Raw genomic sequence first — 21935 nt, forward strand, 5'->3', positions numbered from 1 at the left:
GGACTCCGGTGCTTCTGAGTTCCTTTTTAGCACCCATGGCAACAGGACAGAACCTCTGCAGTGCCTGCTTACTCTGTGCACTCTGTTATTTCCTTGGCTTTGTATATATTGACAACATTCTATATAATTTAGTATAGTTGATGTAGTTCTCTTTTTACAGCCATTAGCAAAAAAAAAAAAAAAGCATAGATCAGACAAATTTTAGTTAATCTTGACATCCATACCCTGAGCAGGAGTACTACAGTCGTGACAGAAGTTGAGTCATTAGGATTTAATACCTGACCCTTGTGTGATGCTTTGATGACCATTAATGATGGATGCTCTTGGTGCCCACTGCATATTGGAGTAGGATGTGTCCTGAGGCAATGTCGCTTTTTCTCCAAGCATACCCAGAGAGCTAGGGAGGCAAGGCTGAAATTTGTCCTGTTAGAGAAGGCTCTGCAAGCCTCCTTGGACTCCGAAAGTAGAACAACACCAATGGCACAGACTTTGGGTCAGTCATTTTTGATTAGTGGCTGGTGAGCCATGATTCTAGTCTGAGCTCCCAGGCCACATTGACTTAGAGAGCCCATTAATCTGCCATTATGTTGGCATTGATGTCTGTCGGGCAGAAATTTTCTGCTACCTAAATGGAATTCTAAAGGCTCCTGGCCTATACCAGGATATCAGGTTTTAACATTTTAACCAATCATAGTTTCTGAAATTTTTCACACAACTGCAGTGTTGGTGTATAAGTAAGCTCTGTGTATGTGTGTGTGTTTCTATTTCAAACCCTTCAAAGTGTTGGTGAGGATTGTAACTGTCCATATGGTAAAAGATGTTTGCCCACCATTTGTGACACATTTGCATTATGGTATCTGGTTACACTCCCACCTGCAGTTAAAGCAGTGGTGGGCAACCTGCGGCCCTCAGGCCGCACACAGTCCGTCAGGCTAATCCGCTGGGGGGCCGCGAGGCAGTTTGTTTACATTGAGCGTTCACAAGCACGGCCACCCGCAGCTCCCAGTGGCCGCGGTCAATGGGAGCTGTGGGAAGCGGGGCAGGCTGGCCGCCGCTTCCCGCAGCTCTCATTGGCCGGGAACAGCGAACCGCAGCCACTGGGAACTGCGAGCAGCCGTGCCTGTGAACGGTCAATGTAAACAAACTGTCTCGCGGCCCCCCAGCACATTACCCTGACAGGCCATTGCCCACTACTGTGTTAAAGGGATCAGGTAAACGGTTTTGTTCTGGACAATGATTTCAGTTGTGAAACATGTGGCCCACTATGATAAACTGCAAAGGACAAGGGCCAGATCTTCAGCTGCTGTAATTCACCATAACTCCGTTGCCACTTTCCTAGTTTACACCATCTGAGAATCTGGCTCAGTGTGTCTTAAGTTGCATCTACAGTGTACTATCCATCCTACTTGTTACCTAGTCAGAGTTGATGAAACACTAATGAAGGTCTTCTCACCACCATAAGAACTGTGTGTTTGAATTTTCTTTTTCTTTTTGCCCTCTGCCAGAGCAGATGATTTTGTTCATCGCTGTGAAAAGTGGCTCATTTGCCCAGTGTCACATATTCACAATATCTGTATCATGCCAGGAGTCTGAGCATATAAAAATGAGTCAATATTTGGCTTGATAACCAGTCTCTGATTAAAGATTGTTGATCTTCTTGTGTTAGTACTGGGTGGTCCAGCAAAACTGGATTAAGTCAGAAAACAAGCCAAATAAAAGGAGATGCACCATGGAAGAAAGTACTACGTGCAGGTCAGCCACTGCTAACCCTTTGCCTGAGATGTACTGTTTTATACTCTTATTTCAGCAAATACTGCAACACTCCCGTGAAAATGCTACAAAGGTGATATTTCTCATTACTGATGGATATTCCAATGGAGGTGATCCTAGACCCATCGCAGCATCCCTGCGTGTAGAATTTGGAGTAGAGATCTTCACATTTGGAATATGGCAGGGCAACATCCGAGAACTGAATGACATGGCTTCCCATCCAAAGGAGGAACACTGTTACCTGCTTCACAGCTTTGCAGAGTTTGAGGCTTTAGCTCGCAGAGCTCTTCATGAAGGTATTACATTTAGTAATCCTGGAAGTATCATTTCAGATGCTATAGAGAGCATAGGGCTGGCTGGAAATATAGTAACTCCTCACTTAAAGTTGTCCTGGTTAACGTTGTTTTGTTGTTACGTTGCTGATCAATTAGGGAACGTGCTCATTTAAAGTTGCGCAATGCTCCCTTCTAATGTTGTTTGGCAGCCGCCTGCTTTGTCCACTGCTTGCAGGAAGGAGCAGCCCGTTGGAGCTAGCTGGTGGAGGCTTGGAACCAGGGTGGACTGGCAGCCTCCCTATCAGCTTCCCCTATCAGCTCCCCGCTCCCCTAAGTTCCCTGTGCAGCAGCCGCCCAGCAGGCTAGCAATCGGCAGTTCAGCTGTCCCTCCCCCCATTGCCATGTGCTGCTCCTGCCCTCTGCCTTGGAGCTGCTCCCAGAAACTCCTGCTTGCTGTGCAGGGGGGGGGGGGGAAGGGGGAGGCTAATGTCAGGGTGTCCCCCTCCCCCCGCTCCTGCACCCCGCTTACCCCTTTTCCATATAGGGCAGGGAGGGGACGTGGAGGGAGAGAGACAGAGAGAGCTTGGGGCAGCAGCTGCTGTCTCAACTTCCTGATTCACTTAAAAAGACAATGCACTTAAGAGTGGGTCAGCTTACTTAAAGGGGCAGTGTGCATCTCTCTCTCTCCCACACATAAGGTATGTGTCTCTGTCTGCTATGCTGTCGCTCCTCCCTCGTGTTCATGCTGCCTTGTGTGAGAGGCTACATTAACAACAATGTGTTAACCCTTGAGGGCTCAGCCGAGTGCTAGTTCATCATTTAGCAGCAAGGCATTCCCTAGGAAATATCCCTCACTCTTCCACCCTCTAACTTCACCACCTCAACCAAGCTTCACAATCATCATAGCTATGAACAGTATTAAATTGTTTGTTTAAAACGTATAGTGTGTGAATATCTATATAATATATAGTTTTTGGTCTGGTGAAAAAAATTTCCCTGGAACCTAACCCCCCCCCATTTACATTAATTCTTATGGGGAAATTAGATTCGCTTAACATCGTTTTTCTTAAAGTCGCATTTTTCAGGAACATAACTACAACGTTAAGCGAGGAGTTACTGTAAGGCCTTGTGAAATGTTTCATATAGGTGTTGTCTCTTTTCTTCAGTATTTTTCTTGCATTCATGTGTATTACATTCAACAGAAACCAACAGATTTCAGGAATTAAGGTAAATAGTAGATCTTTCAAAGTCAACAGATTGGGCCAAATTCTTCTCTTTGATGTGCATGTACATTTGCCCTTTGCACCAGTTTCAAGGCTTCATTTTACCTGAGTAAGAACTGGGTAAGAATGTCAGGGTTTGGCCCAATGGAGATTTTGCCTAAATAAGAACTTTGGGCCAGTTTTCAAAGGTATTTAGGCACCTAAAGATGCAGACAGGCCCTAGGAAGGACTTCAGAATTCGTCTCAGTATTAATAAAAGCCTTTATACACTGTGGGCAAATAACACATATTTAGAATATTTCAAAAATTCATAAAAATACCTCTCATAAATGTAAATGTGACGTTTCTTTAGGTATAAAAATTCTATAAAATGGAACTGGTTTCTGATGTTCACCTTTATGAAGAATTGCCACTGAACAAAAAAAGGAGGATAAGAGTAGCTGTTAAGAATATAGGGCTGGATCTTCATCTGGTTTAAATAAATGTATCTACACTCGCTTGAACGGAGCTATGCAACTGCACATCAACTAAGAATCTATCCATGAGTATTTATGTAGTTTTGATTTAAGTAAACCTTCTGATTTAACATGAATATGGTACTAGGGTGACCAGACAGCAAATGTGAAAAATCGGGACGGGGGTGGGGGGTAATAGGAGCCTATATAAGAAAAAGACCCAAAAATCGGGATTGTCCCTATACAATTGAGACATCTGGTCACCCTGTATGGTGCATATCTACCACCAAATTCTTTTGGTGCATGGTGTTTTTTTCTCTTTTGAAGGATGTTTAATTAGATCTTTTTTTGTGGAGGCGGAGAATCTACCTATTTTTAACAGTTACATATTCAGTGACAGACTGATCTCATAGGGTCATCAAAGTCAAATTCATTCCTGTGATTTTGGTGGAACCTAATTTGGGCCCTTGTTTTCCTTTTAATTCTTGCATTGAGGCCAATGATAGTTTTGCCTTAGTAAGAACTAAAAAGAAACTGAGTAAAGACTTGTCAGAGAAAAACAGAGTTCTCGGGATTTTTACTTCATATACTTCAGTGAGCATTTTTCCTCAGTTAAGAACTTCAGGATTTGAGACATACATTTCAAAGAACTGAAGTTTTGCTTCACATCGTCATCCCCACAAGTGAATATTGGAACTATAAAGTTTTCGGCGACATTTCACTAATTATTAACTATTGTGGCCTTTTTAATTGATTTGTATTGCAGATCTGCCCTCTGGCAGTTACATTCAAGAAGATATATCCCACTGTTCATATCTCTGTGAGGCAAATGAGAACTGCTGTGACATCATGGCAAGCTGCAAATGTGGCACTCACACAGGGCAGTTTGAATGTATCTGTGAAAAAGGGTACTACGGTAAAGGACTACAGCATGAATGCACAGGTCAGTCTCCATTTTTCAGATTCCCCAATTTATCTACATAGCCTAAATATAAATCTACTTCAGATCACACGAAGTCATATGCTGTTCTGCATGCAGATCTATGACTATGAGCTGGTCTACACTGGGGGGGGGATTGATCTAAGATACGCAATTTCAGCTACGCTATTCGTGGAGCTGAAGTCGAAGTATCTTAGTTCGACTTACCTGATTCCCCGTCGACTCCATTTACTCCTCCTGCCGAGGTGGAGTATGGGCGTCGATTCAGGGATCGATTTATCGCGTCTACCGATAGATCGATTACTACCCGCTGATCTGACTGGTAGTGTAGATGTGGCCTATGAGTCTGATGCAAAGTCAATGGAAAAACTCCCATTGACTTAGTAGGTTTTGAATCAGGCCCTTGTAGATTAATCTTAATGCAAACGGTTCTTACATTAAACTCATGATAGACTGAATACTCTTGGATTCTCCCAAATTGGCTTTCACTTGCCAGAGAAGAAAAAATTCCAGTTGCTAAGCAGAAACGTATCACATCTCAATAAGACTTTTGTGTGACTATTTTTGTGAACTGCCCCTTAGTAGTGCTGATAGAAAGACAATCCTCTGACTGAAATAGAGACATTTATTGTATCTTATAGCAGAAACATGAAGGCAGTATTTTTGAATTCCTGGATTTCATATAGCATTGTCCATGAACAAAGGTGAAATAGTCAGATGCAATATACAGCTTCACAGTAGACATTCATTTATTACTTATTTTTCACATATATAGCCTGACCTGCTTAAAGGGAAATAAGGAGGAAAATGATTGCACTGGTCTTTTGTGGAATTGGCTTTCAATCCTGGGAAGTACTGGATGCTACAGTGATAAGAGCTATTATAAAAATATGGTTAGATGGATATCAGCCATTTTGTCATTATGAAATCCCTTTTTAGAAACAAAACCGAATTCAATGTAAAGTTTTCTTGCAATCAAAAGATCATCTAAGGAAGTGCTTTTTTAACGTAATGTAATGATTACAATAAGTGAAGGGAAAATATGCTTGTAAAAAGGATATACAAGTTGTGTCCAATTGCATTAACTTTTATGGGAGAGAAATGTCACAATAATCAAAACACTTCTTAACTTTTTTCTATTTAGTTTATAAGCTAGTTAAGAGAAATAGTTATAATGAAATATCACCAGAAAAAGAAATGTAAGATAAAGTTAATATTGATTTGTATCAATCTTAATTCTGTCTCCAAGCTCTCACATGTATAATCAAAATTTTCACCAGCTGCCTCATGAAATGTAAGCCTGCTCTGCTGAGTATATGAATTACAACAACGTTATGGCCTTTCATGATGTTTCATAATGTTTGTTTTTTAAATTAAGGTTATGTGGTTGTTCGCTATCCATTGTAACTGTTGTCAGGCCTCTATTTGCTCAAAGGGTAGAGTGAAAAGGACACAGATAGATCTGGAACCTAAGCATGGAGGGTATCTTCTCAGATCTCTGTGAGAAGGATGAGTAAGGTCTAACACAGGAGTCGGCAACCTTCGGCACGCAGCCCATCAGGGTAATCTGCTGGCAGGCTGCGAGACATTGTGTTTACGTTGACTGTCCGCAGGCACGGCCCCCCCACAGCTCCCAGTGGCCGCGGTTCGCCGTTCCCAGCCAACGGGAGCTGCAGGAAGCTGAGCATGTCACACTTTAACTTCAAATTTCTTTGCTTTCATGAATATTTCATTCTACCAGTTATTTTAAGTGACATATATTCTCAATCCTAACTCAATTGAAAAAGCTGGGTTTTTATATCTGATTTCTTCGGGTTCAGCTTGCAAGAAGGAGCATTCCTATGGCAAAATATGGCAAACGTATTCAACACTTATACCTCTCAGTATATTGTTTTTTATTAACTACTGCAGAAATCAAACAAATTTTCCAGTTGACCAATCATTACAGAACTATCACCAGATCCTGCACTTTGCCTCTTCCGTTGAAAAGGGTCTGCTCTAGCATGAACGTGCCCCTGAACAAAAACAGTATAAACCATAACTTCTTTAAGTGTGCATTTGGCAACTGCAGAACAAAGTGTTATTTCAATAGCACATCAGCAATCATCTGTTAAATCAAAGTTTCACGAGATATCCTGTATTATATGCAATGCCAGTGAAGTGCCAAGTTCTGCCATCTGCTGTGCATCATCTGGCAAAGTTAATGAAAGTTGCACACTTCTATTTTTGGATAGAATTGGCCTATTCTTGCAAATATAACTTAATCTGCTGAAGTGTTGTATTGCCTCTTAGGAAAGAGAGAGAGACAAAAAGTCACGTGTATTCCTTAAAAGAAAAACGTATTTTGAAATCTTGTTTTCCGAAGTAGATTCCAGTGTTTTTTATTGAACTTTCCCCTGGTGAGCATAAGTATGGTTTTGTAAAGCACGAGGAATTTCCAGACTCTGTGCTAGCTCTTTTTCATGGTATAACGCGTGGGAATGCTGCTGACAAGTTTGCTTTGGTGGGACTTGATGATGGACTGTGATTAATTGTGCTGCCTTTAGTTTTCAATTTTTTAAGCTTGTGGATACCATTGTAGATCATCTTTAATTCACAGGATATGACTTGCACATAGAGTTTTCATCAAGATAGGAAATTGTTCTCCTCCTCTAATGTATATATATGTCACATTCCGGGGTGCAATCCAGACCAGTGACGGGCTGTGTCACTACCTGTGACGGGCTGTGTCACAACCTTGGGTGCCTCTCCAAGGTTTGCTGATGTAGTTCCCAACTTGGGCTGCTCACAAACAGCCTCCCAGCCTGCAGGCCGCATGCTCAGTATCTGTATAGCTGCAGCCCTGGTTTAGCAGTTCTGACCTCAGCAGCCTGTCAGCAATACATCAGTCACACTCTGGCTTCCACCTGCCTTGCTTACTACTTGCAGCAGGACCCCACACACACTCCCAGTCCCAGATTATCCCAAAAATGTGTGTTCTGCGCTGCCCACCCTTCTCTTGGAAAGTTCAGATATTAAAGTTTTGTTGTTCCTGTAAAGAGTCAATATTCGACAGCTTGCTACTTTGACTGGAGTCAGGGGCGGCTCCAGGCACCAGCCCACCAAGCATGTGCTTGGGGCAGCACCTGGAGGGGGGGCGGCGCGGTGGGGCGCTCCGGCCCGAGAGCGGGGCCGCGACTGGGCTCGCCGCCCTCCCCCCGGCGCTCCAGCCGGTCGGGGAGAGCGGAGAGCTGCGGTGGGCTCGCCGCCCTCCTCCCAGTGCTCTGGCCGCCGGGGGCTCTCCGCCCTCCCCCCGGCGTTCTGGCCGCCAGGGAGAGCGGAGCCGCGGCGGGCTCGCCGCCCTTCCCCCGATGCTCCGGCCGTTTGGGGATTGCGGCCCGTGGCCGGGCTCGGCGCCCTCCCCTGCTGCGCTGTGGTGGGGGAGGGAGGGCGGCGGGTGGCGCCGACTGGAGAGCCGGCCCTGACTGGAGTCACCGAATAGTTCAGTCTAAACACAGCATTGGATTGGTTTATATTAGAAAATAAAACAAGTTTATTAACAAAAGAAGATGGGATTTTAAGTGAGTTCAAGTGTAAGAGAGAAAGTTAGAAATGGTTACAAGTAAATAAAAGTGAAAGCATGCATTTAAAAGTCTAAAACTTAATCTACCAAGTTTTAGTTCCAGGCTTTTGTTCAAGATGGCCTTTCTCATCTGCAGTCTTCCAGCAAGATGGTGACTGACCCTTTCCTTGGTCAGGATCTTTCCCAGAGGCTGCTGGTGCATTTGTTATCTTAGGTGAAAGAGCAAGAGAGAGAACTTGGGGTTCTCTGCCCCCTTTCTTTTATAGTCCAGTGAACCTTGAAAGTGGATTCTTCTGAAGATTACCCCTTCAAAGCAAAGATTATTCAAACTGTAAAGGAGGTGACATGGAGTCTGGTGGTGATAGAGTCTCTATGCTCTTTCTTCCCACCTGTGTTTGCTGAAATGCAAATTTGCTTTGTCTCCTCTCATTTATTCCCCTTGCTGTCTTCAGGACCTGTTTACTACTTACCTGTAAATTGAGGTAAACCCACATTTCTCTGGATAGGATAGACCTGTTTAACAACATTTGCGTAGGCAGGGCTGAGTGGTTTTGAACATGTGCTAACAGTAGGGTTACCATACGTCCGGATTTTCCCGGACATGTCCGGCTTTTTGGGCTCCAAATCCCCGTCCGGGGGGAAATCCCAAAAAGCCAGACATGTCCAGGAAAATCGGGACGGGACGGCGGAGCGGTGCCGGGCCGGGGGCTCGGGGGACGGGCCGGGGGCTTGGGGGCCGGGCCGGCGGAGCGGGGACGGGACGGGGACCGGCAGTGCTGGGCGGGCCGGGGGTGCTCGGATGGGCCGGGGACCGGCAGTGCTGGGCGGGTCGGGGGTGCTCGGCCGGGGGCCGGGCCTGGGGCCGGCACCCCAGGGCCCGAGCCGACCCAGGCTGGAGACACCGGGGGAGGCAGACTGGGCCGCGCCTCCTCCCCCCACGCCCCCCTTACCTGCTTCAGGCTTCCCGCGAATCAAATGTTCGCGGGAAGCAGGGGAGGGGGCGGAGACTTTGGGGAAGGGGCGGAGTTGGGGCGGGGGGGGCATGGGCGGGGCTGGGGGTGGGGCCGGGGCCCCATGGAGTGTCCTCCTTTTGGAGGCACAAAATATGGTAACCCTAGCTAACAGCATCATAGGGGGATTTCATAACTTTACGTATAATGTTGCTACCTATGTTTCACCATGATGTTATTGAGCAGTGAGTTATTAGTTTTCAAAAGATACCTCACAAGACCTATTTTGTACAAAGATTATTACAATAATGTGTAGGGTGTGAATACAGGGGTGCTTTTGGTCACAATGTGCTTTTTTAATTAAAATTACTCTATTTATGCCAGTGGTTAGACACATGGTTTATAGCATTATATCTGAGGCAACAAAATAATTATGTAAAGTCAATGAAAGCAGTACTTTACTTCCCTAATTACCCCAAAATGTCCTCTAGAAAGTCTCCATAAAATAAAATGAGAGCCACATGCTCAACATCAGACAGCAGAAATTGGCCCTAAACCTCCTCCAGTATTGTGAATGATTTGCCATATAAAGAGGAGCAGACGGAGTGTTCTGTGCTTTATACAAACAAACAAAGTTAAGTGAGTCATGGCCCACACAGGAATTACACACATTCAGAGATTTCCATGACAGCTGTGACAAAGGAAGTCCATGGAAAGTAAAATATGAGACAGAATGATGGGAGAAAGAGACTCTCAGAGAAATATCAGCGTGCAAAATTCTACTTGGAGATGTACATACGTAGGAAGCTGCTAATATCATGGCTGGCCCTTGGTGTTGTGCAGCCCTAGTGAAGAATATTTTGGTTTCCACCCCACAAACATCCCCAGATGAACAAAGCAGATATCTTACGTTTCCTTCCTCTTCCCTTGTGTGCACCTATCACATTTCAAACTTATGTCGACTCTCAGATAAAAAGACAGCAGCTGCCAGTCAGAAAAAAGAAAAAAAAAAAAAAGCCTTTACACTCTGCCATTGTACAGAGATAGACCTAAGATGTTGCTGCCATCCTATCATTTTTAAGATAGCCTATTAAAGTTCATTCTATTCCAAGCCACACAGAATGCTAAAATATAACCTCTTTATATGCTTCAGCCTCTCTTTCTTGCTAGGTTAGGGAATGCATCTTCTTCACAACCTCCCTTCACCTGCAATGATGTTCTTTAAAGTTAGGCTCTTGGAAGCAGAGTTCTTTGGCATCTGAGCTCTTCATGGATTGGATCTCCTCTCAAAGACATGATGCCACCTGAAATATGGTGCCCTAGGTGGCCACTTTACCAGTTAAATCTAATCATGCCCCTAAACATTGTCCTGTTGTCTATGACATGACCGTCGTCTTCCATCAATAAGACAAGTACCTTCTATGGTTTCTTTAACTGAAAAATATGGATTTCATTTTTTACAGCACACGCCGTTCATGAAGAAGATGTGTGGTTGGTAAAGCATGAATTAGTAAATAGAAGTTTTATAACAATGCTAATTTAAGTGCATATGTTAAATGTAGACATGATTTTTTTTATTATTATTTTTTTTTACTTTGCTGCATGAGAATGGAATGTGAATAATTACAGCGGTGTTGAATTTTAATAGTACCATCTGGATGAACAGTTCAAGAAGCTGTCTAGGCTTCTAACGTATTTCTGACAGGGATGCAACAAAGCAATTATAATCCAAATATATGACAGATCAGTTTTGCAAGCAAATAGTGTGTTAATTAGAGCTGTGCAAAGCCTTTGCAATGAAACCCGAAACCACAGGAAATTTTGGCTTCATTTCAAGCTTGAAATCCAGACCAAGTCTGTTGAAAGATTTGTGAGAGTTTTTTGAGCACATCTGGGCCCAGCATGAGTGAGCTTGAGCAGACTTATAACTTTGTGTTGTCAGTGGGTAAAACTCTTGTTTTTTCAAGGTTTGGACCCAAATGTGGTGATCTCAGCTGAGTTTTGTTATGAGATTTTCAAGGTGGCTCTAATTTAGAAATGCAAAGGAAAACTTGGTGTGTGCGTGTGGGGGCTAGGGGGAGATAAAAAAAGAACTTTTTTGTTGTGGGGCTCCTGGTGATTTTTACGAAATTTAATGTATATGTCTTATTAGCAATTGTTTCCTCAGTAGGACAGGAAGAACCTTGATACCAATCAAGATTCCAGTAGGCTATCCAAAGAATGCTAGGACAGCTACTCTGTCATCTTTTGCTGTAGGGAGGATTCTGCTCTTCTTTGGAATCTGGGTAGCCCTTTCTCTGTCCGCTGTAGTTTTCAGGAAGAGGTTCTGTAACTTTCCTACTTGCAGTAGTAGCAAGTGGTGGGGCTGGGCCAGCCACTGTCCAGTGCACAGTATGCTTGGGAAGTCACAGAGTGCATGGGAGTTGAGGCTTCCAAAGTGTGCCGTGCATTTTGCCTTGCTTCTCCAGTGTGATTTTCTTGTTAGTCACATCAGCAGCTGGCTGAGATCCCACCAGTAAAAAGTGGGTGAGGAAAGGGGTGCAAGAAGGGGAGAATGGAGAAACTGATTGTAAGATACTTTGCCTTCGTCTCAGTGAAATTTCTGGCTCATTTTGCTGGTTGGGCAAAGGTGAGACTTGATTCCTGTTTTGTCCAAATGGTTTGGTCATCTCTAGTTTGGACCTCGGTAAAAAAGAATTTCTGTTGAGGCCAAGAATTGGTAGATGGAAAGAGGAACATCTGTTTAGGAAAAATATTAAATGCATAGGTGCTACAAATGGTGGTGTGTTATCTTGTGCTATAATTCTTGGTAACAAAAAATGCAGTAAATCCATTTAATAAATCAAAAAGAGCTGGAAAATTTCTACTTCAAATTCTGTGCTTTGACATCCAAATTCTACACTTGGATGCTCAAATTGGCTCAGATATGCCCTTTCATGCATTTAAATGCCAGTCTGAGTGACCAGTTACAGGATTTTGACGTTCTATTAAGACTCCTGTGTCAGAAAATTGGATCTAAAATGTAGTTCTAGTATAGATTGGGTGGAGGATACTTTGGCCAGTTGTGAAACCTGTGCTACTACTGCTAATAGTACTTTGCACTTATTTAACACCTGCCTTCTGTGGATCACATAGTATTTTACAAACTGCGAATTTAACTTCCCAGCATCCTTGGCGATAAATTCTGGGTGCATTTACTTATTTAAAAATGCTCCTCTGTAGTGGAATTTTATCATGCTATGGATTATTTTCTTTAGCTTTTCAGTTTATATATTTTAGGATAGTGCACTGTGGCTTATAGATGAATATACTGTATTAAAATGACCAACTGTAACCGAAAGAGAGGAGAGAAATACACTGACCTAAACAAGAGAGAGGGATGCAGGATTTCCCCAGCTAACCAGCTGGGGATCCGTGCCTGCTTTTCATCAGTGCAAGTGTTCATTGTCATCATTTTTTGGTTTTTATACTGTCTGACTTTTTCCAGACAATGGTTTGAACATGGCATTATGAATTAAAAGTGCAGAAAGAATGTAAATGGAGATGTGATGTCATGAAGAAATTGAAGATTAAGCACAGAGACATTGATAAATTGATGGGGAGGCGTGTGTGGAAAATTCAAAAATGATGCAGACAAGGGTATGCATGGATTCGGCTTAGATAATAGAAAGGTAATTTCCATTTAAAAATCATAATTTTAGGAATTTAAAAGAGAATTAGAAAAATATTTATAATCTTTACTGTTATGTTTGAAAATAATCAGGTGATAGCCATTTTGGTTTGAAAAGGGTATAGATAAAAGTTATATGATATTTGTTTGGGGTTTTTTTAGACTTGTGCTAAAAAATACAGAGGTATTTTTGTTTTAAAGAAACACTTGCCTATATAAACCCAACTTTTCCTGATTTACCTTTGGAAACTCATTTAATAATGTTTCACGCTACTTGTCAAATTAGGAAGCAAAGTAAAGGCCACATTGAACTGGTGTGGAATGCTACCATGTTTACTGGAATGTAGCAAATATTAGAAATATTCCTTTGTTTTGGCAATAACAAATATATGCTGGTAAATTCTTCATTTCAGGAGATCATTTACTAGTAAATATTAGTTTAAAGCAACAGTGTGGGAGCCTTAGTTATGTTTTTCATTATCGTGTGCTTTGATATGGTAGGAATGGCTCTGATTCAGATTATGAAGTCAGATGAGTGGTATCTTGTACTCTTTTACAGTAATAATTTTGCATACATTATAAATGGTTCCTGGCATTGAAGTGAATTATGAGCCACACATGTGTCACTTCTTTCATGAAGATGGGGAGTTCTTGACGAAAGCTTATTTTCTCTCGATTCCTCCCTCCTTATATTTACACAATAATACAAAAGAGGTTAATATGGCACTGTATGTGTAGTGGTTAAAGGGAGGGTTTGACAGATTTCTGGGAAACGTTGCTTATGCCAAAATAAATCCCACGTGGTCTGACTTCGCCGCATAAACGTTGTGAAAAGAAGACTGTAGCAAAACTAACGCTTTATATGAATACAGATTTAAAAAGGAAAGGAAGGTTTTGGTTTTTTTTATTAGTGATGTGATTACCACAACTCAGAGGTGGGGTTGGCCACACAGACTCCATGCAGAAGAGAAGGACATGCGGATCTCCTCATCTTCAAAACCGAATTTGTATCCAGACTCAGTTCTTTAGACACACTAAAATAACAATCTCTGGAACCAGATAATGAATTTAACGCCATAAACTGGCAACGTGATAGTTTAAACACAGCTTAGTACGTGGCCTGCATGAATGTAAAGAGAGAAATTGGATATTATGTCCATCTGCTGTGGTCCCCATTCTGTGCCCCACCTTTATTTTTAGCAGAGCAAATGAGCCACGTTTTTGCCCATAGCATTGTTATGATAGAGATATTAGGCCTGATTAGAAGTCAGCAGGAATCTTTCTATTAACTTTAATGGGCTTTGGATCAGGCCCTTTGAAATGAGTGACTCATTCCCCTTCTTTCTCTAATTGTACACGGCAACACTTGGCTTCTTTAATGTTTAAAACACAACTGTTCTGTATTCCCCTTCTCCCCCCCCCCCCCCGACTTTTATTAAATGTGAAATGGTTTTGCTCTGTAAAAATGGTAAAAAAATAAATGAATATATGTTACCATTAATAGGAAAAGATAAGACTGCATAGATATTTTTTGTTGAACTGTATAGAACCTTATTACAGTTTGAACTTGTCACCTTTAAAACAAAAGGCGAAATCTTTACCCACAAGGAGAGAGTGTTTGGTTAACATGCGTGGAGATTAGAGGTACTGGGTGAAATCCCCAGCTGGCATAAATGGGTGCAGCTCCATTGATTTAAATGGAGCTGCAGCTACTTACAGCAGCTAAGGGTTTGGCTCATTGTTTTCACCACCAGGCAATTCTCATATTTTTCCATAAACTCAAAAGAAACCTCCTGAGAATAACTAAAAAAAATTGGTTATAAGGCTCATAAAGTTCAAGCAAAGGGTGTTCCCTTATAAATGCCACGATAAACATGCAAAATTTCCATCTTAATTTAGTGTGCAGTTTGCTTCTGCAACAACAATGTGAGAAGATAAAGAACAAGGATTTTCCTTCGTTATTTGGGCTGTTAATTTTGCAGATGTCTCCCTTTTCAAATTGATTTTTTGCATAGGTGATTGTTGGAGGGATTAGGTCAGTACAAAGCAGCAAGCAGCGTAACATTGCCCCAGACACGCGGAAAGAAAGACAGGCCCGAGCGGAGTCTCAGGTTGGAGGGGATTAATATAACCTCTCTCAGGTGCACAGGGGCCAATGGCTTACCCTGAGCCCCATTGGCCTGCCCACCAGCTCAGATGAAATCTCCCATTCCCTCCTACCGGTTAATCCCCTCTCAATTCCCAGTGGGGGGAGGGTCTTTAAGGAGCTACTATCCTTGTGTCCCCACCAGTCCAGACAAAGCCCTCTTGCCTTGAGGTTGGGGGATTGTATTTCCATCTGTATTGTCAGGGCAATACCCCAGACTTCCTCTCAGGTTCATGTCTGTGTGGACAATAACAGCAGAGCACTTTTTTTTTTAACTTTATTTGAATCATTATCATGATTTAGGTATATTGATGCCTCAAAATGCTATATAAAAAGAAATGTTCAGTAGCACTAATAAAAAAATAAAAGCAAGAAAAATCACAGTTGTGGGTGGAACATAGAAACACCTACACACACAGCATGTGGGTAGTTTAAATTAATAGGACTGCCATCATATTTTAAAGACTTCTGTTTTTAATTTCTGAGTAGAAGTGCCCAGCTTCATAGAATCATAGAATATTAGGGTTGGAAGAAACTTCAGGAGGTCATCTAGTCCAACCCCCTGCTCAAAGCAGGACCAACCCCAACTAAATCACCCCAGCCAGGGCTTTGTCAAGCCAGGCCTTAAAAACCTCTAAGGAAGGAGATTCCACCACCTCCCTAGGTAACCCATTCCAGTGCTTCATCACCCTCCTTGTGAAATAGTGTTTCCTAATATCCAAGCTAGACCTCCCCCACTGCAACTTGAGACCATTGCTCCTTGTTCTGTCATCTGCCACCACTGAGAACAGCTGACCTCCATCCTCTTTGGAACGCCCCTTCAGGTAGTTGAAGGCTGCTATCAAATCCCCCCTCCCTCTTCTCTTCTGCAGACTAAACAAGCCCAGTTCCCTCAGCCTCTTCTCATAAGTCATGTGCCCCAGCCCCCTAATCATTTTTGTTACCCTCCGCTGGACACTCTCCAATTTGTCCACATACTTCCTGGAAAACATAACTGTCCACTTACTACATTTACTTCTCCCAGCCACTGCCCCTCACTCTATCCCATCAAACCTATGTAACTCTGGAACCTTCTCTTTGTTAAAATCCATTGTAATAACGAGACCTCTCAACCCACCCAGGCCCAGAGTCAAAACAAGGGACACACGAAAGTTCTTCATGCTGGAAACATAAAATGCTGTGAGATTAATTCTTTTAGTGTGCACCTGTATTTCTGGTGTAAATAATTTTCAAGAATGGAAGTGAGAGGACACCAGATTTTTGTGGAACACGGGGAATATGAGGACTAGAATGAGTGACATACCTTATTGTACTAGAATGAGGGGCAGTTGAGGGGTATGGTTCATTATGACAGAAACTGGGGAAAACCATCACCTCCATGATTCTACACTGTGGAAGCTAGGTACATTTTAACTGGGTCCTTGGAGAAAATTAGGTGAGTGGCTTTTTCTGCATTTCCAGCTGTCTTTCATAGTTTTAATGCCAGAAGGAACCATTATAATCCTCTGGTCTGACCTGCATAACAAAGGAAATAATAATAGCACCTACTGAAATGTAAATACTCCAATTCTTTAACCTCAAAGGTCAAGCCTTTCACTTTCACAACACTTTGAGGGTCAAATTTTGCAGTCTCCGCTCAGGCTAAGCTCACATGGACTGGTGGAGGGTTGATTCTGTCTGCCCGGGTTAAGGATCCTGAGCTGGTGCCCAGTGGAGTGGGTGGGCCTGGATTACCTTACCTACCTCTTCACAGGAATTTAAGAGCTAAAGGGGTTCCAGACCCCTCGAGGGGAAGTCCTTATGCCCCAGTGGGAAAGAAATTAACATCCCCTGTCCTCTCCACACCAGCTTGTGGGGTGAGAGTACTCCTTACACCCTTTAGAAAATTTATCAGGCACTGTTGTTTGTTCCTGCAATGTTCTGAGTTGTGGAGTCCTTCGTTGGTGCACATCATCTCTCATTACCCATTCACCCAACACAAGTAGTGGTTTAAAGCTGTAATCTTGCCAATAACCTTTTGCACGTTAGGGCAAAGGATACACAAGTATTAAAGGTATTATCTGCTAATGTTCTACTTAAACAAAACAGTCTATAAATTCTTAAGTTTCCCCATTAATGATATTGTAGATTGATTTATTCTTGCTACTTTTACAGAACTTCTACAGTCTACTGTCATATAATGAGACACAACACACGGCACTTCATCTGCCTGTAGGTCTCTGAGGCAGTTTAGCAAACTTTTGCTTGCATCCTTTACTAGTGTATGGTCCAGAGTAGTGCAGAAACTTGGTGCAGAAATATTTGGATCCTGCTCAGAAATAACAGTGGCACCCTTCCAGCACACAAGGAATTTTGGGACAGCATTAATTAATTACCTCATGAACCTAATTAATTGGAAGAAAGTGTTTCTTAGTAACAGACATTTTGGCCCGGAATCAAAGACTGAATAACTATAAGCACTGGTAAAGGCATTACACTGACATTTAATCATGACTGATGCTCAGAGAGTGTATGCTACAGGCCATGCAAGAATGTTCTCGCTCTTTAGGGTAGGTCTACACTGCACACCACTTGCACCAGTGTGTATGTGTAGCGACACGCTGCAGTGAAAGGCAGGCTGTGTCCACACTGTGTTGTGTAGCTACATGTGTCAGTGGGGAGCTGCTGCAGCAGGGACCCGGCTCCAGCAGCAGGAAGCTACACTGCTAACAATAGAAGGTAGACAGGGGAGGCACTGCTTGGGCATGTAGAGAGCCATGTAGGGAACACACCACAGGGTTCAGACGTGTCTTTAGTCTCCTAAGCAGTGTCTACACTGATATTTATACCCAGGCTAGGGGGACATGTAATGTGTGTACTCTACACACCACTCTAAGGAGTGTGCGATGTAGACATACCCTTATTATCTCCATCTCTGTAGACATCGATGGGTTCATTTGTGGGAAAGACCTCATAAAGAGGCAGTCATTCAGACAGGCAGATGCAGGCAGAACTGTGATGAGCCTGCTGCCTCCAGAAATGTACAGCTCTCATTTGAAAAGAGGACCTGCTGAGTGCCTGATCCTGGAGTCTTTAAATAGGCAAAATCCCCCTTGAAGCCAAAGGGTAGGTTTGAGGTTAAGGGAGACAGCGTATCGTTTCACCATGTACAGCATGAGATAGCGAGCCTCAAAAAGTCTTGTAAAATCTTCACTGTCCTCTGCTTGGCTGCTTAGCTTTTTGAGGCACCAATCTATTCATTTCCGTTTTAAAATCTGTGTTGGGCGTTTTAATAATCTGGACATTACAAATTGCATTGGGATATCTTTAGTGCACAGGCTCTGGCAGTGATGACCCTGGTGAGAATTCCAACCTTATGGGGGAATTTTAACATGGTTTAGAGCTAGCGTAGGAAGGAGGCTCAAAGGTGTGGCTAGGGAGGCGGGATTACTGGAGTGTTGCTATATCCTGATGATCTCTAACTAGTGAATCAACCCCATGGGGTCAATACTGTCCTCGGGGCTGTGGGAGTGCTAAGGTCATGCTACTCTTTTGTGTGTGTGTACCTTCTGCTGGTTCTCTGTGGTGCGTAGGTTGGCCAGGCCAAGTATCAAGCCTGCTTTGTTCTGTCTAAAACTTGTCTGAATTAATTAAGCCTTGTTGTGGTGAAGGTAATGTAGACTAGTAGAACGTCACAAGGCTAGGCAAAGTGAGTTCAAATCCCAGTCAATCATTGTGTTTTTGTGCAATTCACGTTGCTTCACTGATAGCCAGATCCTTCCTTAGATAAATATTTTACAAAAAAAAAAATTGAGAAAAAACAAGAATGACAAACAAAACTAGAAACTAGAACCTCTTTTGGTGCTAAGGAAGTGGTGGCCTTTCACAGATATTTTCTAACAAACCCACCATTAGTTCAGAGGGTAATGGGTTTCATTGCTTCCTCCAGACCCCTTTATAAAACAAAATCCTCAATTTTTTTGCAACTGCATTATTCAGATCATTTAAAAAGAACTCCCAGTGCTACTAGATTCCACAGAATTTTTTCATAGCTAGCAGACAAGGGCGAGCATGGTATATAGTCACCATAATCCACAGGGGATGGCAAAGATTCAGAAAATTTAGAGGAGGCTTTAAAATCAGGATTACAGACGTTTATTGAACTATACACAGAGAAAAACTTCAAACGAAACAGAAGAGTTTCACAGTATTGTGCAAAACAATTGGCAAAGGCACCACTTCTGTTTTATAATTACTGGCCTAACCCTGCTGCGTGTGCCTCAGTGTTCTCGAGTTAACCAAAAACTGTCTGACTCCTGTCCTCAGCTGCTTAGTAAATAAACATGGAAATAATGGCATATGTTCCCAATCTGCATAGTCATGTGGTAGGTCTCTAGTGCTTGGAGATATTGCTTCATAGGGTTATAATTGTTGAAAAGTATATCTACGTGATAAAACAAAAATAATGGCCATTGCGGGGAGGCCAAGTTTGGCGCTAATTTGGAGTGGTAGTTTGTTGAGGGTCTGGCAGAAATGACTTAACTGTCCTGCTAATAGTTTAAGTTGTTACATTCCCAAATGGTGATTCAGCAGCTGGAGCGTCTCTGATCTGCCAACTAAGAGGGTCTGTTTTTTTTTTCCTTTTTGTGGTGCATAACTTCTGTTATTGTCCATGGGATTCACAGAGAATGCAGAGAGGAGAAACACCCCAAAGGAATGGAATAATGGTGGGCTGCAATTTATTATTCATGCAAAATTCTCATTGACGTCAGTGGAACATTTGCCCGAGGAAGGAGCAGGAAACCCCCGAATCAGGAATCCCCTAAGCTATTGTGGCTCTTCTGTGCCGTTGGTGAAGTGGCCATCAATGCCAATTTCCTCATTTGGGTTAACGGGAGAGTTTGTGGTACATGCTTTGAACCCTAAATTTAGCTCCCTTGAATTTCAAGGTTTCTCAGAATGCATTCTAGAGTAATGAAGGGGCAGCCCGGGGGCAGATGGACACTTTGGAAACCAAATCTAATCCTAGAACAATAGCATTGTAGGAAACCCCACAGGAGATGATACCTTGCCTTGCCCTCTTGAAATAAAACTTTTGTTCCCAACGTATAAAATTGAACACCAAAGATTATCCGGGTTCTCCTGAGCAGGTGGATGGGGTGCCTTTGCGGGGTGGTGACCATACTGTTCGCAGTGAGGGTTATAGACTGTGGGACAGATTCTCTGCTGCATCCCACTAACAGCTGATTGGGGTTGCTTATGGAGCCAGTGTTTCATTGCCCCTTCCTGAGTGTCAGCACAGGTTTGTTAGAAGGTTTTTTTTGTGGGGTGGGGAGAGAGGGGGTTGGTTGCATGTAATAAAGGGCCAGATTCTGCTTTCATATGTATTCATGTGGCTTTCACTAAGGTAATGCAAGTTAATGGGAGATGTTTGTCATCCATCCAGAGGTTAAGCTTGATCCACAATTAAGAATTTTTGACCAAATTTATCTCTGGTTTAACTCACTGAAAGTCAATGGAGTTACTCCAGGGATGAATTTGTCCACTGGTAGGTTTGTAGTTATTTTTCAGGCTGCCTTGTTAGCGTACTTATTGATAGATTTCTTGATGCACAGCTGGAAAAGCCACATGTTGCTGGTGATGAGTGGTACTCCATGAGTTTCCTCTGTTTCTGATCTGCATCTCCTTTGCAGCCGCCCCCTCTCCTTCCTACCTGTTCACTCCCAACCCAGGGCACTTTCCTTAAAGAAAAAAGAAAAGGAGAGTTGGTTGATGCACTGTACAGCTGTTAGATCAGTCCTGAAAAGAACTGGGTTTCCTGTCTCAATTTATCCTTTTGTAAGTGTTAATACATGGAAAGTTTTGTATTTATTGAATCTGTTTAAGGTACAAAAATATACAACAGACAGGATAACAGAGCAAACGTTTTATTTTACTACAGGAATAGTAAAGTAGGAACTGAGTGCACATAGGGGACGTAGAGATGTTCCTTTTGCATGTTTATATATTTAAATTCCAGGAAGCAGCCCATAGATCTAGTGCACTTAAAACAGGATTATTTACAGTGCTTAGTGCCAAGTGCTGTCATACCATGGATGATGCAAGATTTACTAAGAAACTTAAGTGTGTAATTATGTAAAGACTCATGTCCAGAAAAACCTTCTCAAACAGCTACACATCTGAAGCAAATGCAGCATTGCTTCAGTTCACCACTGTTGAGTAAGGATCAAACAGTAAGCAAGGATTTGAACATAAATGCCTGTTTTTGAAAAGGCTTTTTACATGGCAGAACAGCCGAACTTACCTAAAACAATGACTTTACACACCAAAATAATGTAATTTCCTAGTGTGACCATTTGGTAAGCTCAGAATTTGCTATGCACAATTTCCATGCCATAAGAATGTGTGGGAAACCATGGAATTAGGACACAAAGAGAAGCTATTGAAATCAATCTACTGTATGAATAGGGAAAATGGCACATTCCTGATCCTCAGCTAGTATAAATTGATTTTGCTGCATAAAAGTCAATGAGGCTCTCCCCGTATACACCAGTTGAGGATCTGATGTGCTTTATATTAATCCCCACATGTTAGACCTCCATGAAGTCCGGAGGCGACATTCTGGCTCCGCTGAATTCAATGGGAATTTTGTCATTATTTTCATTGTGGTCAGGATTTTGCCCCCATTTATTAGTTTAGGCCTTAAATAAGGGCTAATTTTTCTTCAGTGCCACGCTTTACTCACTTTTGCTTTAAATGTGTGCCACAGTGGTAGCTACCTCCTTGTATTACTGAACATAAGTGCACAAATACTGTATTATATCAAAATATGGATATTTCTAACAGTCTCTGATGCTTTCTTTGTGCTTCCCTACTGTATATTTCCAAAAAAACAGCTGGAATACACCTTTGTTTTTGTGAGCAACTAAAGTATTCAAGTGGAATATTGTGTGAAGTAAAATGTA

General features: G+C 42.5%; 1 protein-coding gene across 1 annotated transcript in view; it reads left to right on the forward strand.

Moving 5' to 3' along the window:
- SVEP1 (sushi, von Willebrand factor type A, EGF and pentraxin domain containing 1) overlaps positions 1-21935 on the forward strand; it is a 169625-nt gene that overhangs the window by 16040 nt on the left and 131650 nt on the right. Inside the window, exons 2-3 of the mRNA XM_065549724.1 lie at positions 1808-2066; positions 4490-4666. Of these exons, the coding sequence (XP_065405796.1) occupies positions 1808-2066; positions 4490-4666 (436 nt within the window). The remainder of the gene's footprint in view (positions 1-1807; positions 2067-4489; positions 4667-21935) is intronic.

The sequence above is a fragment of the Chrysemys picta genome, chromosome 6 (assembly GCF_011386835.1).
Source record: "Chrysemys picta bellii isolate R12L10 chromosome 6, ASM1138683v2, whole genome shotgun sequence".
NCBI lineage: Eukaryota > Metazoa > Chordata > Testudines > Emydidae > Chrysemys > Chrysemys picta.